Consider the following 19,403-nt stretch of genomic DNA (forward strand, 5'->3'; position numbering starts at 1 on the left):
TTGGAGATGTGAAAGGCAAGGCTGAAACTGCTTCCTTGCTCGATTAGTTGAATAATGCCTAACTGTACAAAGACCTAAATGAATGGTATGTTACAAGAACAAATACATGCCTGTTCCCTGTTATTTACCTCCTGCAATGACATATTCAAGGTGCCATATATTCACATGTGATTGAAGACTAGCTGGACCAAATGCCTGGTTTTGGTTGTTTCCTCCAAAACATAACTATTCTGGGCTCACATTGCTTTAATACAGTTTCTGAGGATGCAGCTCCTCAATTAGGATACAACATCAGCTTCTCTGAGGGCACATTTGGTTGATTCACTGTCTAAGTTGAGATGAATAGGATTTCTGCTAGCGAGCATTAAATTAAAACTCATTTTGTGTTGTGATTGAATCAAGTCAGAGAGTGAAGTTACCCACAGGCAGGATGATTCAGTTTGGGAGCAGAGAAAAGAGAGGGAGGCCGCTCAAGACCAAAAGGGATTCTGAGAGAGCATAAACTGACATAGAGAACAATCCAGGAAGGCACCAGAATAAAAGAAAGTATGAAAGAGCTCATGACACTGATTTTGATGTTTGTTTTTTAGCCTCAACATTAGTGGTATTACAGTATTTGCGGAGGGTGTGAGCATATGCTGGCAGTGGCTGCCTCCTCACTTCAAAGGCAATTATCTCAGTAAATAATTAACAGTGGGGGATTATCATACCACCTTGGGCTCTGCTCTGACAGAAAAGGCCTGGGATCTCACACCCGGCCTGTTTGTTGCACCACAGAGTTCCCCGTCGTTCCTGTGGCGCTTGTTTAGGCTGGATGGCTGCGCTCAGCTGTTTTACTCCCCCTTTGCCCTTCAAATATTTCTGTCAGGTGGAATATGAGTAGAGCTCTTTGCAAAATGTATCTTTTTTTATACCATTTGCTGATGCACAAAATGAAATATTCTTTTAATACTGGCTTTCTTTCTAGGAATTTGAAGTGATTTCCTGTTCTTGAAATGACCCCAGGCTCTCATCACACAACAGCAGGGGCTCATGGGAAGCCTTCTCACTGACTAATATACCAAATTATCCTAACTTATAGACAATGGTGAACTGAAAGCCCTGCAGCTCTATCCATTAACAATAATAAAGGCCTTACTTTTTCTCTCAGCCTGCTCCTCCTTCACACCTCTCTCCTCTCTCCTGTCATGCCTGAGTGTTCATATCTGTAGAGAGAGCATGCTTTCAGAGGCCAGTGATACAACATTCCCACTCCACTAGCCTCAAGCATAAGAGCTTAATCAGGCAGGAAATAGATGTCAAAGAACAGAGACAAGCAGAGCTCAAGCAGGTGAAAGCTTTCCACGCTTCTGTATTTGTCTGAGATGCAGTGATAATGAGGATGTAAACTGAGATATCAACCACACTAGAACTGTTTCATATGGCAATGATAACAGTTGCATCATTTTTCATCATGTTATTCTATAGATCTAACTTTCATTTTCACTTAATGTCCTTCCATGTTGTTTCCATGTCTATTTTTACTACATTTTTTTGTGGAAACCTGTGTTATATTATTTTCTATTTTGCTACAGTTAGAAGCAAAGGGGAGTGTATTTTAATATTGAATGAAAATGTCTCCATAAAATCGTATCCAAGGAAGTAAAACTGCTTTTGGATATTTGAAAAAGTGTACATTTAACATTTTATTCCATAAAGATTCACAACTTATTAATGCTGACGCTGACGGGGAACATCATTTTCTCGTGTCATTGCAGCTCTGGAGTACCACAATCTGAACACCTCTGTTGCCACTAGAGACTTCTGGGTAATTACAGGTGGGTAAATCATAAAATTACTATTTAAACTAAATATGAATAAACACATGTTATTCTTGGGGAAATTACGTGTTTTCTTGTTGTTTAATGCACACATCATAATTCTGCAGTGCTTATACGTTTTATTCCTTTATTTACAACTCATAGACCAAAATACAGCTGAACCAAGTGTGCCTTTGTGTAGTGAACTTTTTATGGGAACTTGAGCAAATAATTTGTCTGCTTGTGTTAATGATCGGAAATCTCCTTAACCTAAAGCAGCGAGATGCCCATGACTCCTGGATTGTCTGTTGTTAATATATATTCATTGTTGGCTTTATGAATGATTGCACCCAGCAGCATGAATACATTTTACAATATTCAAGGGCACCCAACTGCTATGCTGTATAATGGATGGGCTTTTCAGATCAGGCTGTGTGGCTCTTAACCCTGCACTTACTACAATGAGAGGCCGAGTGAGTCTAAGGTCGTCCCCTGTATAATAGGATTTACTTACACTTAACAACTTGTACATCAAAGGTTATTGCTTTTCAACTGTTGATAAAATAGAATAAATTAAAGCTGCATTAGAAACTAACGATCCCACACATTCACACACCATGCGCCTGCCCATCGGAAACCACTTGGGGTTAAGTATGTTGCCCAAAAACACATCTGTTGAATACAGGGTCTGGGAATTAGTAGACATTCCCTCCACCTCAGTGCCACAGTCACCCCAATTATGGGAAATGGGTTAATATAATATGGAATATGGGAAAAGTAAGGACATTCAAGTATGTTTTTGTCTCACACACTCACATTAAATGTTTTCCTGCATCTCTTCTTTCTTTGTGAGAATCTTTCCTCCCCAATCATTTATTTTCTCTTAACCATCTGGCCATCCTTTGTTTTTCGTCTCCATTTGCAGTGATCCAGGATGTGGATAATGCCAGCCTGGAGGGACAGTACCAAAGCTTTGCCAGTCTAATGGAGCAGCGGCTGGCTGAGCTGTTTGTGTTGGCAGGGCAGCAGGGCACCCGATTCAAACGAGCCACCGCTGTAGGCAGCTACACTGTTCAGGTAAGAAACTGGCACAGCATCCCACAGAGAATGCCAAGTCTGACTTTCGCTGGGAAAACTAACAGTCTGAGAAGCTCTGGGTTAAACAGTGAAAATGTTCTGATATGTTGCCAGAACGCTTGTTAGTCAGAAATTTAATGAACAAATTAGTCCAATAGTTTTGTTGGCTTATTTCTTACAGTATGAATATTTCACGAGATGTACACTTTGATCCGCAAGCTTGCATGATTACTTGTGGTCAGCCCTTAATAATTAGGGAGGTTCTCAGCTCATCATCTGCTAATTGCTCATCAAAACAAGCCAGAGGTTGAATGTTTAACCAAACAAGTACTGTTCTGTCTATGTAGTTCTTCCTCTCATGAGACTGCAAGCCTAAATGAATGGTCTTACTTTGGTATTTTAATTCTGAAAATACCAATTCCATTACAGCCTTTTTTATATATGTTTAATTCTGTTCTTATTGTTTCCCACAGAGGATACTGAAAGTATTTACAACACACAGTTTTATCAGTAATCCTAACACATAATGAAGAAAAATACATACAGAAAATAGATAGAGAAAAAGGGAGAGGGAAGAGACACAAAGAGAAAAGAAGAAAGGATATTGTGCTATTTTATCATTTCCAGTTTTTATATCGGTCTGCCAAAGCTAATATTGACCTATTTTCCCATCAGATGGTGAGTATCCGCAGGGTGCCAGTGTTGAAGAATCCAGCAGAGATGACCTACTATGTCCAGCACAATGGCGTTCCATTATCGGGCACGTCTGCTGCCAAAGTCCTGAACACAGTGGATTCTCAGACCATGGCGCTCACCCTGGGCTACTTTGTCCAGGTGCAAGCAGAACGTAAGCACAGCATCCTTCAAGCTTTTTCAAGTAGGCAAATAGACAGAGACAAAGACAGACAGACATGCAAAGCAAAACACATGACTCATGCTGAGTTTAGAAAGAAGAGCTGGTGGTGGGGAGAGGGGAGAAGAAGAAAAGGTTGAGAAAACTCTGTGCTCTCTAATCTCTCTGAAATGCTCCCGGCAGGACACGGTTTGTTTAGGCTGCAGTGCTGCTCACTGCTAAGAGAAAATGGAGAATAATGGTGTAGAGGTGGAGATAGAGCCGGTCAGGAGAGAGGGAACAAAAGAAAGAGTGCATGCTGCATTATTTTATAGATTGTGGCCTACAATAGCTGAATCAGGCGCACTGTATATCAGGTTGAGCTGTACACAATGTCAGTTAGCGTGGGTGTGACGGATGCTTCTGCATGTTAAAGCAGGAAAAGTGAGCTGTGTATTATACTTCCAACAAGACAATCAATTGACTTACTGTTTAAAGTCTGCTGGATGCTGTGTTAGAAAGTGATGATGGTGAACAGTGTTTTTCTTTTTTCAGCTGTGGTCAAGAACCCTCCTAATAACCTTTGGATAATCGCTGCAGTGCTGGCACCCATTGCCGTAGTAACACTCATTATCATCATCATCACAGCTGTGCTGTGCAGGAAGAATAAAAATGACTTTAAAGCTGATGCCATCGGCAACCTCAATCCCAGAGCTAAGGTATGTCTCTCTCTTCATAGTTTCTTTGTGCAGACTGTGGTTCGGGCTGTGTCGTTGTCTAATGTGGTTATGCTATGGTCAAATGCTTGTGACTTTTGTATACAGAATGTCTATTGTGTTGTATTCTGCTATCCTAATAATGCCCTCTGTTTGCCCTGGGTTGTGTTATTCTGCATTGGGAGAATAGAAGTCAATCTTGTGAACAAAAAACTCACTATTTAAAAATATTTTCTCTTGTTTTCAGATGGCGTATCGGAGAGATGTGGGCTATTATCACCAGGTATCTGCCTCTCTGTATATCCTCTCATTACCGATCTGCTTTTTCATCTTCAGGGCTTAACTGCGCATTAGTGGGATTTGAAAAGTATTATGGAAAGACATAATTTACGTTAAATTTCGATAAATCGGCTGTGCTGATGAAAACTTAGCAAACACAAAACACTTTTGAATAACAAACCCTTCACATCCGGCTTTTATTGGATGAAAGGCTGGTATTGCCTATTGTTCTTATAATGGTCTCCAGATGTCACATTTAAAAGATGAAGCTTTACAGAAAATACTTATAATTGAGATTCTGTCTGTGTTGAGAACTGTTTCCATCAAGGGTGTCATCACAATGTCTTCGTCACAGTTATCTCTGCACCTCCAAGTCTTTTGTTTTTTTCTGCTCAGTTGCTGTCTTCACTGTTTTACGGTATTTTAGAAGAATGGAAATGTCGTATAGCTTGTAACATCCGACTGCTTTATTTATTGAATTTCAGTGAATCGAAAGTAATAAAATCATCTTCATTGAATGTGAAACACACTTCAGTCCTACTTTCACAGCATTTATTTATAAACAACATTGGGTGGCTTCTGACAAAACATAGCATTCTAAGCAGAGTGTACAGCCATTTCTTTCCAACAAGTAATGGAAAGCTAGAAACAGTGACTCCTAAAAATGTAAATGAGGCTCTTGCACTGCTTCTTCTGTATTGCTTTCACCATCTGTATGCCAAACACTTTCATCACACACCCTTGTTAGCGTTTCAACTGTTGATACCAGCCCTGTTAGCACTTCTAGTTGTGAGAAAACTGGATCCAAAGACAATCTTTACTCTCTATATCTATGTGTGTTTGCTATAGGAAGAGAAAGGATGTATGTTCTTCAGTCGGGGGAGTATCACGTATTGATTTTGTTCCACAGCATGGCTGCATTGAGGCACAATTTATGACACTGCAATGAGAGTAGTCCTGAATATTTCAGTGTGTGTGTGTGTGTGTGTGTGTGTGTGTGTGTGTGTGTGTGTGTGTGTGTGTGTGTGTGTGTGTGTGTGTGTGTGTGTGTGTGTGTGTGTGTGTGTGTGTGTGTGTGTGTGTGTTTCTGCATGAGTGTGTGCATTTGAGCTCTATTGGTAGTTACATCCAATATAAACCAGTGTCCTCCTCCTCCTTTTTATGCTATAACTTTTGCCTTTACTACAGTATTACTGTCGATCTCATCTAGTCACCACCCACTGCAAGTCATTTATTTGACAAGAATTTGGAAGGAGATGTATAAAAGGCCTTAGTTGATTCTGTGCTTATCTGTTTTAAGGCTGCACAGAAATCCCAGTTATGTTACTAAGTCCTCTGGACTCTCTATACGTTACACTTCTGGTGTTCTTATCATACTGTAAGCTGTCTCTTTTGTCTTTCTCCATTTTGACACTTGTCCATCAGCCAGTCCAGGGGTTTGACTATGCCAAGCAACACCTAGGCCAACAGGGAGGAGATGAGGAGGGACTGCCTGCCAGTCAGGATACACTTGTGATGTCTCTACAAATTCGGGACACGCCACTTTCACTAGAAAAGGCACTGCAGCAAGATGGGACTGCCAACAAGAAAAGCCTCTCCTCTGACAAACACAAGAGGTATCATCATATCTACACAGCTTCAACTCCTCATGTTGTGATCTGTACCATCACAAATTCTAACTTTTTATAACCGAGCTGAGCACATCTTTACGTTTATTTAAAATACTGACCTAGAGATAAAAAAAAATTAAAAGAAAGCTGAGCGTTGCATAAAGATGTTATCTTCTGTACAGCCACCATTATGATTCCTTCACCTCCCTTAAAAAGCACGACTGAGCTGTAGATTTTGGCTTCACATTACTTATCTGAGATGTAATTGTCTTGGTTAAAATGTAAGCATGTTGGAAGGAAACATTTTGCTTCCTCAAAAAGAAAATAATAAGCTGAATCATCTCAATTTCTTCAGACATTTTTTAAGGTTTCCCTTTTAAATCAAACCCTAGCCAAGCACCCTCCTAAAGGAAAGTACAAATGCTCACAGTATGTGCAGTTATCTCAACAATTGCACCACTGCTGTGCCAGAAAGCTCTTGGGCCACATAGGCAGAGGCAGGATGATAAAACATGAGGATCCCTCCAGCTCGATTGTCTGTCCTCATCCTACCCCGATGCTGAATGATAGGCGGTCATTAACAGAGCGCTCTGTGTGGGCAGGTTATATTGACCATTTTCCTCATCTGACAGTCAGAAGCGCTGTTTCAGAAATTAATTGCCATGTTAAATCATGCTAAATTATTAAATCGAGGATTTGCGATCCTCGATTAAAGGGAGCCATTTCTCAACGCCTTGTGGGATAATAAAATCAAATGAAATGTATGTGACAGAAAAGGGAATCTATAGACTGGAGGTCCTGCAGTAATGATTTATGAGATTCCTGAGGCAGCAAAGGCTTTCATATGTTTTTTATCAAACTGTTGGTCTTAAAGGTTTCCTTTTTTTTCCGATCTTAAGTCACAAGTCATCAGTTTATCCGGTTTTCAAGGAGTCATAAGCTATCATCCCAGGATAAAACAAGCTATTTCTTTAATTTTCAGGAAGTGCAAGATTGACAGACAAGCGAATCATTGAATCAATCAGACCCACAGTTTCTGTTGACGTCTGAGTGAAGGTGCAACCTTGTAATCTTTGTAGATAGGATTATTCATGTATTTATGTGTAGCATTTTGGATACAAACACTTTTAAACACATTCACGCAGACATGCTGTATACAATCACGTCCAATTTGCTCCTTCCTCTCTGAAATCCCTTCATTTGTACCAAGGTCACACATCTGTTAGCCTCTAAACACCAACACAGGATCAAACATACACCTCAATTAATTATTACACATTACACGTCTCTGTTGAGCCTGTGACTGGAGTTAGCTCTGTGCAGCAGTGCCTCGGCGACAGCAGGGAGGGCAGCCGTTGTTCCTCTGTCTCTCTTTGCTGTTATCATTTTTACCAGACAATTAGGGGATAGACCACGGAGCTTTGATGTCAGCCTCGAGGTCCTCGGAGTTGCTGCTTGATCAGCTCTAATTCCAACTACAGTACTGCGTTTGAAGCTAGTGAAACAAGAATTGAATGAAGCAATTGTTTATCCAATTAATGGAAGAACTATTTTTTACATTAGACATGAATCACAATGGTTGACCCATACATAAGGAGGTAGAGACATATTAATAAAAAAAACACACAAGTTTATTGATGGCAACATGCAGGTGAATGTACAAAACACATGTAAGGAAGGGAGAGGGGAAGGCGAGGTTGTTTAAGGAGGGATGACATAACCTGGCTGTGAGCCCAGCTTCCTGAGAGCTCACCGCCTTTTCCTGTTGCTATGGTTACTTGCAGCAATTTGCCGAGCGAGGATGGTTCCGTCATCAGCAACGAATCAGAGAAGCTGAATTCCAGCAGGGGCCTGTCAGTGCTGAAAGTCACAGCACAGCAGAAACTGACAAAGGAGGAGACGCGCAATAGGGACGGTGAGAGTCATACGCTGATGCAAATACAAATTATTTATTCTACTGCTACTTTGGACAGAGGTGTCACAAATGTGTCCAAAAATCTTTTCCCATTCTCTCATGCCTGAAACACTTTTGTAGTCCTTCTTTCTCATGCACACAGGTACTCTCAGAGAAATGCACCGCCGCTGCAGATTTCTTTTTTTTACAGCCAGAAAGGTAGCCACTCAGCAGTAAGCGAAGATGGACCCGATGAATATGCATTAGACAGACACTCTGCTGACATGTTACAGTATGTCAGATTAGTGGATGCTGTGACCATAGACACTGGCAGAAACACACTTTTCACTAATACAAATATTCAGAAATACCACATTTGGTCACACATCTCGTGCTCTTCTAAGATGAAGAGCAGTTTAGGTAAAAGCCTTTTCAGAATGTGAACTATTCGCCATTTTATTCTTGTCCACAGCTGCTAAATGTTCCACATGTGGCGGGTGTGAAGTAAATTAATCGAGTTCACATACTTTGCTCGTAAATGTGATAGAGCCTTCTAAATTATGATTTTCTTAACGGCTGGATTTGAATAATTCATCAGCTGAGTTAAGGGAAACTGGAATTAAATCCAGTTGATGTCAGGTAAAGAATAAAAGTGCAAAGTCAGGTCCCTTCATCTATCACAGAGATGCATTGCCACAACCTTTTGAAGCCAACGCTATCTTTGTGATCTGTCATCTCCATCCGCCACTTCATTTGCTGACACAGGCGTTGGATGTTTGACATAATCCCACAGTGTCTGCCGGAGAGAAACAAGGTGATGAGAGAGAGTGGGCAAACAAACGGAGAGACAATAAGGGAGTCTGACAGTTTGTTACCCCTTTGACTGACAATGTAAAGATTAGAGGTATTTGTAGTCTCTTTGTGAGTGAACTCCCTCTCTGTTCTTCAGATCCATATGACACCTCCTCTGGCTCCCTGCAGCTTATTTCCATTAAGCCCATTGCGTTTCAGCCCCACTACACACACCCTGCATCGTCTGACCGCAGCCAGGAATCAGCCATCGTAAATGGAGAGGTGATGCACATGCACATATCCCTTCATAATGGGCACTCGTATGTATATGAACACATTGAACATGTATGCACAAATGCATGAAAGGCCTTCCAAACATATTTTCTCTAACAGCTTCTTATTATTTCTGTTTTTAGGACGAAGTTAAATAAAGTTTTTGTTATTTTACATTTTCAGTCTTTCTTACTGGTTTAAAGCAGACTCTGATGGGAGAGTCACTCAACAATCACAGTTAAATAACTTTTGGATTAAAATATAATGCCAGGTTAAGCGTTGCTTACATTATGTTGCCACAACTGTCAATCATATTTGAATAAACCACCCATACGCTGTCCTGATTAGGCAGACTTTGAGTCTCAAACTAAATTATATTAACTTAAAGAAGGTTCCAGGGCTTTATGTTAAATACAATATTAACTCAACTCAACTTTTCTTTAAAATATTTTCTTTATTTGTGGCATTTGATTTGAACCTCAAATGATCACATGGGAATATGTTGAGGGGTTGTATAAGTATAGTGTTAAAAGGTCAAATATATATCTACAAATTGTACAGTATGGTGACCTCTCTATTTTCTTTAAGTTTTCATTTTAATGTGGGATTTCTAAAGCAATATAATAGACATTAAAAACAATAGTTCTGAATTCTTTAGACTGTTATTATTTTATTTTTATGAGTTTCTTCCTGGAAACCTTTTGGTCTTTAATCCACACACATGCATTTTGAACAAAGCAGAATCAAACCACATGCAGAAAAATAACATCCTGCACTCCTTCCTCTCTGCAGGTGAACCTGGCTTTGAAGCAGAAGTCAGACATTGAGCACTACAGAAACAAGCTGAGGCTGAAAGCTAAGAGGAAGGGCTATTATGACTTCCCCTCCACAGACGGCAGCAGCAGTGGTCAAGTAGTGGTGCAGAGACAGCGGCACAGCCATGACAGGGCAGCCGGTGAGCATGGCAGACCACTGGACCCTGACGATGAGCGAGGATCCACTTATGTCAAGTCTCACAGGAGGTGAGGGAAGAGTGGGAAAGCAAGGGTGTGACGAAACAATTTGAGCAGTCAGAAAGTGCTAAAGGTGATGTAGCAGTTCACAATGGTGGATTGGGGTTCTAACCATAGACAGTTATCCATCTCTGCTGACCGCTGCCTTGCCTAATTAGCTCATTGATAAGAAAAACTGTCTCCTCTAATGTTGTCATTATCCAGTATTAGTCGGCAGAAAGAGACCCATCAGGCCTGTCTGATTAGTTTGATCCAAGCCCTGAGCCCCCATAACGGAGATAAGAGGATTGGCAGGGTGTCGAACTCTGCTGGTTCTGTCCTGTTTCTACTTTACTCATGCACATAAAGACTGACAGAATCTTCGCTTATTACCGGCTCAGATCAACATGTCCACATTAGATTAACATGTAGCTATACTAGCTGTCTTCAGAACGGAAAGCAGGATTTTGGCCTGTGTGTTGATAAAAATGAGCAAGATAATGAATTTAACAGCCATTCACTGTCGAAATACATGACTGTGTGGCTTTTGGATCACTGCTTAGTCCAACATCCTTCAAAAGTGATCATATCTGAGCAGGTTTGCTGATACATCTTGTTCTTTGATTGATTGAATGATTGATGTTGTGTGCTGCTAGAAGCTTTATCAGTATTACATTTGCTGTGCAACACCTCATGGATACTCCGATACCTGGCAAGCGGCACAACATTATTATGCAAACTATTGATACAGCTCTTTTAGCTGTTGTCCTTATGAGAAATCCTAACATTCTCCTATTGTGTTCTCCAACACTTGTACTGTGTACCTGCCTTTCACTGGCAGGCGCACAACCATAGCTGAAAGTATGAAAGCTGAATAATAACTACACCCCAGGTATGTTTTGTAATGAATCCTCTATCTACTCTCTACTAATTGACAGGCACTCGCAGGTAGGACAGACGGCCTATCGTAGCAGACAGAGTCTGAGCAGTCCCAGTCCTGGCGGGACAGAGATGGACCTGCTTGTCATGAGGGAGAGACCCAGGAGAGGCATCCGCAACAGTGGCTATGATGTGAGTCACATGTCAGCACCAGCTACCCCTGACTTACCATAAGAATTCAACTTTATGAGTGAATTGCCTCTCTGTTCTTCAGATCCATATGAAGCCTCCTCTACCATTATGAAAACATACTCTAACAAAGGGATTTGCTAAAACATACAGTGCTGTTGCTCATAAAATAAAAGCTGTTAAAAAATAGTCAACTATTAACCTTTTATCTGTAATAAAGATTCAATAAGGATTCATTATTCAAATTCAAAACATTTCTAATTTATATGCTCATATTCTTCTAAGTAAATATAGGTAAAATTCCAAAATAAAAAATGCCACTGCAATCTATTATGATGAAGTATAAAAATATAAAACGTCATTATTAATCAGAGCTTGTAAGTGGTAAATTGAGTCGTATTGCCCTATTTGAGGCACTGTGCAGCAATTGAGGTAGAACTCAGACATGTTCTTCCCAGACAGGGTTTCAGTTATGCCAAAGCAAAGAAGGGAACTGGTTCATTCATAATTCAGAATTACAATTTATAAGGTTCTGTCATTTTGATATGTAATGCTTCTCAGGATGGCTGGTTTATGCCTCCTCTCTCATATTGTTCTATTATGGATATGTCTCTTTCCGTCATGACGTCAGAGTAATAGTATATGAGCTCCTGAGTCATCCAGTACACTGTTCCTTAAAAGTGTTTTCAATCTGAGCTCTGCTATTGTAAAATAAACATGACCGGCTTTAGAATATTTCACTGAACTGCCATTGACCTGCCAGCCATTTTGACCACTCACAGCAAACACATGACACTGTGACTGACTCTGGTATTGTTACTGGGATGTTCAAAGGTAAAAAAACAAGTTATTATATACAGTGCTATTTCAGGTCTTATGTCTGCTTTAAAAATAGCCTCCTATGCATATTGTTCATAGTCCGTATCATCTACGTATATCTATCTGACTCTTTAGACGACAGGGTGGTGCCATGAGCAAAAGGCTATATGACTCCAGAATTATGTTAAGAAGAATTACAAGCTCTACAAAATGAGTTTATCCAAACTTCTACGTCATGACTTTTGGTCAGTTGTATTTGCATTGGTTAAACCCTGTGTAGCTAATTGTTCAGCAGGCTCTATAGTCCGTACGAGCTACACAGTCCTCTTAAAGAACTCCTGGCCCTGTACAATGAGACTAGTGTGGCTGCAGACCCCATCACTGCAGATGCAAACCTCCGCCGTACCCTGTTGCAGGGCTGGCTGATTTATGAGGCGCACTACGCTAGGTCTCCTGTGGCTACCTGCTATTCGAACAGGAAGTAGGGCAGCCTGAACTCATTTATTGCTGAATATAAGGACCAAAAAGATGGACAAAGAGGCTGGGAGATGGCAAAAGAGTAAAGAGTGTGAACCGATGAAGGGAAAAATGTTAGAAAGAGAATGGAAAAGTGAGGTAGCAGGTAAATAATTTAGATGGGGATGTAATGAATATACATGGGAAACATGATACTGGTTAAACCGTATATAATGTATTGAAAATAAGAAAGGAGAAACTGAGGGAAGATGCAGAATAGCATTAGCACACAGACAAAAGACCTCTAGCAACTGCTTGAGTATTGTTGGATGCTTTTCAGTACAGAAAAGAGCTGGTTAGCACTCAGTGAAAAAAACTGCCTGGTCCTGCTGCGTAAACGTACTGTGACCAAGCAGTGACACAGCTGGATCCAACTCTTCCAGCTCTGCAAACATTAAACAGCCTCTTCGAGCTCACTCAGCAAACTGTCAACAAACCGCTGAGAGAAGGACAGGAGGCATTACAGGATATATAACTTTCTAGCTTTCTCCACGTGCTTCTATATCTATATCTCACTAATTCAGTAAGGAAAGGTTTGATTTTCTAATATTTGATCAAGGTGTAAGTACGAACCAGAACCTGGCTGTTGCTGCAGATTCAACATTACAAGCAATCACAATAGAACTAACATTTGGGTACTCTTCTTAAAATTGTAAACCAGTTTGCAGTGTTGTCCAGTTTATATTAAAGCTTCCATATTGTTTGTTACTCTGTTTGCTACTCTGTTTGCCTCTCAGTCAGATCCCTTGCCCATTATGTTATGAAATAGTTTACACTGTCTTCATGTACTCTGTCTCAATTCATATTCTTTTTTTAAATGTGTTTTATACATGTTATTTAGACTGAGCCTGAGTTGATTGAGGAGACAAATGTTGACCGTCTCATGGGGCCGCGGGGATACATGTATGGCCGTGGTTTGAAAGGCCACTCAGAGACGTCCACTCTGAGCTCACAGCCGTCCATTGATGAAGTGCGACAGCAGATGCACCTGCTGCTGGAGGAGGCATTCAGCCTGGCATCGGGGGGGCAATCCACATCCGGGAGGCACTCCCATCACCACCATCCTCCTGACCACTACAGCCCCGCGCCGCCTCCCCTTCCCTATGCAGACGTCGTAACCAGCGCCCCTGGTACAATGAGCTGTGGACAGGGTCTGCAGTGGGTACCATCCTATGGCTCAGACATATATGACTGCAGCCTTCCAAAACCGGTAAGTGTGATTTGATTTTTTCTCCTCCTGTTAGAGCTTTGTTGGAGCTTATGTAACCTTAAATGCCCTTCACTATGTTTTTAAGGCCTTTCGCTTCACCCAGCTTCCTGAGATGGCCATTGGTTCTCCTCCCCCCTTACCGCCCCGCACTGGTCCTCCCCCTGGGAACCCCTTAAGACGGTAAGGCTGAATAGGTCACACACACACACACACATACAGCCAGACAGAGACAAACACATACTGTCTGTAGCCTCCCAAAGCCCATCAGATATTCCACATTCTCTCACATTTAAATTCATGTTCAGGGACGAGATACATTTGCCAGGTAATGTGTTTTTGCCAGGGTGATTTTAGGCCTTGTTTAAATTTGAATATTGAACTAGTGCATTGAGAGATGGCAAGAATGTTAATGAGGTACTAGCATTTCAAAAATGGATTGTGTCTGCCATCTAGTGGTACTGGTCAAGTATTTCAGTGACACTCTACATTTATGCCTTTACAATCTCTGTGCAATTTAGTTCCACTTCTGACTTGGGGCCTAAGGGAAGGAGTTTAGAGACATCTGTCACTGAAATGCAGAGCCAACGTGACAGCAACCCATATGGGCCAACAACTAGAGCGGCACTTCCATCTATCGCTGCAGAGCCTGTGTCCAACTACTCAGGTAAGCATATGAGTAGATGACTTGGCATTTTTAAAAGAAACCATAATGTGTTTTAGCATACATTTTTCTAGAATGGTAACACATTCCTGAAATGCATTCATCAGTGAATGTCATCTCTTCTCTGTAGGAAACCCAATAACAGCTGTCTACGCCATCCCAGCCACCAGGCCGGGGTACTCAGAGTACTTTGTGTCCACGCCAACCACCTCCTACCACAGCCCCTCCTGGATGTCCTATCCCCCTGAACCTGAGGATTTACCAACACAGTGGGCAGATTCTGTAAGAAAGCCTATATATCTTGCTTGGGAAGCACCAAATACTACTAACAGATAAATAGATTGATAACTAGATTATAGTGACAGAATAACATGACCAGATGTCTTGATATAATTAGGAACGTCACAATTGTTCCCATTACACTAACGGATCTTTGTATGTAAGTCTTGAATTTTCGAAAAAATGTGACGTGACGTTAGAAGCCAGTGTCTTGACTATATATTGTACTGAGTTCAATCCTTTTTAATTGAATACAGACAACTTAAACATTACTGTTTAAGCTGTGTTTCCAGGATTTTAAATTGAGAGCTATAGTGTATTGCACTTATTGTCGCTATAAGTCGCTATGGATAATAGCATCAGCTAAATGCTATGTAATGTAATGTGTTTCGGAAATTTTGGGATATCAGTATAGTTATATTAAATATTTTATTTTGCAGACCGTCTCGACACTAACATGATTATTTTTATTCTTTTCTTCCTGACTACCCTTGAATATTAAAGTCTTCACTTCTTCACTTCACCTACTGATCTGTTTTCCATTTAAAAAAGACGGGTTCCTTTTTTTTCCCGTCAGATCCATAGACTGTATATATAGAGTCTATGGTCAGATCTGTTACACCCCATGTGACCTTCCCTTACCCTGCACACACGTTTCCTTGTTTGTAAAGAATGTTTTATACATTTTCCCCCTGTTTATTTGCCGGTTTCTACCAGATGCCTTCATCAAGTGTCTTTTTGCAGAACCAGTGTCATTTAGAAACCATTTTCTGAGCTGAATTTATGACTGACGGTGAGTGGACACAATAAAACACTGGGGAAGTTGATAATTTCTTAAATGAAAACCTACTTTTAGTCGAATATATCTAATACTTAAAGATTTTTTTATCAACGTTGAAAAGTAATCTGTTTTTGGAGTTCAAACTTCAAACACTTACTCAGTACATCTTCACACTCATTTATTTCCCTGTTTTTTTGCATTTCTAATATGTTTTCGATTGCGTGTATTTTTTTAAATATCCCATTTAATTTATTTTAAAATAGTGCTGCAAGAGAAAATGTTGCACATACTGTCATCCCCTAATTATCTCATTGGCAGCAATTACTTTCGTCGGTAATAATATTGTAAATTAACTGTAGTACTGATTTCATGTCTTCTCTGTTTTCCAGGTGCCCTTGCCCGGGTATGTTGAAGCTTTTCCTCATCCTCGCTACCCACAGGGGAGCCCCCCCAGGCTGCCCCTGCAGTATAACCAGGCACTGGAGCCGCCGCCCACTGCCCCGAGCACAGCATCCCAGCAAAGCCTGCCCCAGCTGGTGAAGGACATGGACAGCATACCCCTGAGCAGCCTCTCCACTTCTGCACTGGTGCAGGCTATCCGGCAGGAGGTGGCCAAGCTGGCGAAGAAGCAGAATGACATGTTTGAGTTCTAGTTGTAATCCCCTTATGAGCAGGAAGGGTGACTGTGCATTGGTCTTTAACCGGTACACAAAAGTCTGTACTCTTTCAGACTAATTTTTGATGTTTTTACTGTAAAATGGACTTTACCCACTGATTGATTTCTTTATACACACAATTGTTGTTTTGCAGCTCCAAACTTAAAGGAATATAAAAGATCTCGCCCTCTATTGATGATGTCCCTAGAAACTACATGCAATTCTTCTTTGTAGATATGTCAATAGGATACGCTTAATATGGAAAATATAATTTTATTCCCACGATTTGTTGTGTTAATCAGAGTCGATTGAAAAGAGAAAAGCATTATTGTCTGTACTGAGAGGACCAAATACTTCCTGTCAGATGGTATAAGTATAAACCACAGTGTATATGAGCATGTACAGTATTAGGACATTATGTATCTTATCTCCTTTTATAAACCATTAGCTAGACAGGCTACATCAATATCAGTTCATTCAAGCATCCATCCCACATCAAACTACACATTTTATATATTTTCATTATTATTTTCATATCCCAAACCTACACTATAACATTAATAACAAACATATGGCTGATTGTACTTGGTTGGCTAACTATTTTAGAGATTTAAATTAGTTTTTGTTAAATAACAAATGGACTAACACAGTACAAAAGCATTTGCCTTTTTAGTTGAACCCAATTGAAACATGGATGTTGCATCCATGACGATGTAATATATAGATGTTTGCCTTCATCTATATGAAATAGAGGGAAGTATTTCTCTATCTGTTTGCACAAGGTTCCTTGACTTGGTTGACATAGCGTGAATACTTTGACCAAACTATTGTTTTGTTTTGAAAAAGAAGAAACATAGACACGCTCTCAAAAACCCAAATGCAGGTTTATTCACATTTGCACAGAGTAAGAGTTTTCCTACTAGCCCAGTGCTTTTGAGATGCACAGAGGATTTATTGCACATACAGTACAACCCCCAAACCCTTCTCACAAAACCATTCTCTTCGCTGCTGCCACAGTTTCTTGTGAAGGTAAAAACACTTAACAAGGAGAGTTCATCATTTGTTTACTTGCCTTTAAACATTTAAGAGGTCTCAACGGATGCATTTCATGAATGAAATACAAAGTTCATGTAAGATCTTGACCTGATGAAAGGTCCTACATCGGTACTCCTGTTATAAGAAGTTGTAAGTGCACAAGTCGTTGTGTAAAATTGTGAATGTCTGCCTGAGAATCGACCTGGATTGAGTTTGTAATACAGCACTCGTCGTTTTCAAAGAAATGTTTCAGAAGCACCCTGTTCAGTGAGAACATGTCACTGTGGAGCATCAGTGCTCTCTGGGATCATATATTTTGTAAAGTGCAAATGAATTTATGCAGAGGTAGACATTTTACTTCAAAAGGTAATTTTATCATTGCAAGTTTGTTTACAATGCGTTTTTTACATTTGTTTTTTGGATTCAATCATAATTTAAATCATACACACAAGGCCAAGGAACAAGCTCATACCTACCGGGTACATAAACTGTCATAAATATCAATTTGAGTGGGTCAACTCTTTACTTAGAAGAAAATTTGGCAATTTGAGGATTCAACTACTCTTTTTGATGACAGTGTTCAATTAACATGTTAATACCACACTTATTTTCATCTGAACTACTTACCTGGCCATCTTAATCGACTGTCATATGTCTGTTTATGAAATTAGACTATGGCCACGTAACCAGGGTAATGCTCAAAACAAAACATTACACTTTTCAATAAGACTCCCTTTTAACAGGTTATTAAATTATTGGAATACACATTTCTCAGACAGACTCATACTTATATTTCACTGCGGCATAAAAGTCTTCAATGGGGTTATGATGAACTCTTAATGTGGAACTGCTGCCTGGGGAATAGAAAGGGGGATTGCCTCCAGATAATAGCAGGGGTTCTGCAACATGTTTGCATTAACTTCTTGTTGCCTACTTTTCCCTATAATATTGCACATTTTGCAGAATGCTTTACTGAGCTGATAATAATAAGCAATGCTGTCATAAGATAGATGGCATTTGTTACACAGGAAGACAAGAATGAGTGAAAATGCCTTTAAATCATTATTTCATTTTGTTTAACACAGTTCATTTACAGCAGTCCTTAATGACTTAAGCTTTTTTACTTTTCAACAACTACCCTAACCCCCTAACATGTTTTGTTTATACTCATGCCTGTTTTTGTCTAAATACTGTAGGTAACAACATACTGTCTGTCTTAAACTTAACAAGAACTTTGTTGTAGCTTGTTTTCCCAATATTCCTTTTACCCATCATTCAGAGGAGCACTTAATGTCTTAAGAACTGTACTAGATACAGTGAAACCATTTTTGTGTTTACCAGAAATGAACACCTTTCCACATTCTCATGCTGGATAACTGAGAAAACTCGGCGTTATTAAATAAGAGGGTTTTAGTTGGTTTAGAAAAATGATGAGTATTTATTCTATCCAATGAAATATGAAGTGAGCTAAACCTATTAAAAATCGATGTCTTTTTGTCTTCCTGACTTGTTTCTAATTTCCTTTGTTCATCTGCCTGATCTTGTTATATTTGATGTGGCTCAGTGATTGATTCAACAGAAAGACTTTGAGACGGATGGAGAATGAGAGAAATATTAGCCTACATGATTAAAATGAAATAAAAGGTTTTATTAGAAGATTCAACCATCACCTGTGTCTTTAATACCTCTTTTACTTTGTACATGTTATATTTCCAGATAAGCAGTTTTAAAAGAGCTGAGAGGACTGATGCACTGATGCTGGACCTTTATAGACTTCCCTGTCATTAAACTATGTGACCATATCATAATTTTAGAACCAATTAGTAGTAGAGATGATTTGTGTTGACAGGTGTTTACAACACACAGTGGGAAAAATGTGTTGTATCATAATGCATTAAATATAAGTTAACTCCCTTGCTACAGGAGAAATGATTAAAGATAAAGGCACTCAGAGGTCGTTGTGTACTCTCAGCTGATACTACCTCTCTCACAGTGCTGATGCTATACCAAGTCAAAAACGAGACAGAATTGTGTTCCTTTTGGTGTACTATTATGAACAGAGGGAAGATATTAAAAGAAAAAGAAAAGAAACAGATAATCAACGGGGATCACTC

At 39.9% G+C, this 19,403-nt stretch overlaps 1 protein-coding gene across 2 annotated transcripts in view; it reads left to right on the top strand.

Moving 5' to 3' along the window:
- kiaa1549lb (KIAA1549-like b) overlaps positions 1-18,906 on the top strand; it is a 55,426-nt gene extending 36,520 nt beyond the window's left edge. Inside the window, exons 9-23 of one of the 2 annotated variants that reach the window (XM_063880715.1) lie at positions 1,758-1,817; positions 2,725-2,876; positions 3,552-3,723; positions 4,264-4,427; positions 4,672-4,707; positions 6,129-6,319; positions 8,098-8,228; positions 9,157-9,281; positions 10,065-10,294; positions 11,203-11,335; positions 13,509-13,877; positions 13,963-14,057; positions 14,396-14,541; positions 14,669-14,820; positions 15,988-18,906. In XM_063880715.1, the coding sequence (XP_063736785.1) occupies positions 1,758-1,817; positions 2,725-2,876; positions 3,552-3,723; positions 4,264-4,427; positions 4,672-4,707; positions 6,129-6,319; positions 8,098-8,228; positions 9,157-9,281; positions 10,065-10,294; positions 11,203-11,335; positions 13,509-13,877; positions 13,963-14,057; positions 14,396-14,541; positions 14,669-14,820; positions 15,988-16,251 (2,420 nt within the window). In that variant the 3' untranslated portion in view covers positions 16,252-18,906. The remainder of the gene's footprint in view (positions 1-1,757; positions 1,818-2,724; positions 2,877-3,551; positions 3,724-4,263; positions 4,428-4,671; positions 4,708-6,128; positions 6,320-8,097; positions 8,229-9,156; positions 9,282-10,064; positions 10,295-11,202; positions 11,336-13,508; positions 13,878-13,962; positions 14,058-14,395; positions 14,542-14,668; positions 14,821-15,987) is intronic. The other variant, XM_063880714.1, reaches the window with a different exon arrangement.
- Positions 18,907-19,403: the final 497 nt, after the last annotated feature.

Source organism: Eleginops maclovinus, chromosome 4 (genome assembly GCF_036324505.1).
Source record: "Eleginops maclovinus isolate JMC-PN-2008 ecotype Puerto Natales chromosome 4, JC_Emac_rtc_rv5, whole genome shotgun sequence".
NCBI lineage: Eukaryota > Metazoa > Chordata > Actinopteri > Perciformes > Eleginopidae > Eleginops > Eleginops maclovinus.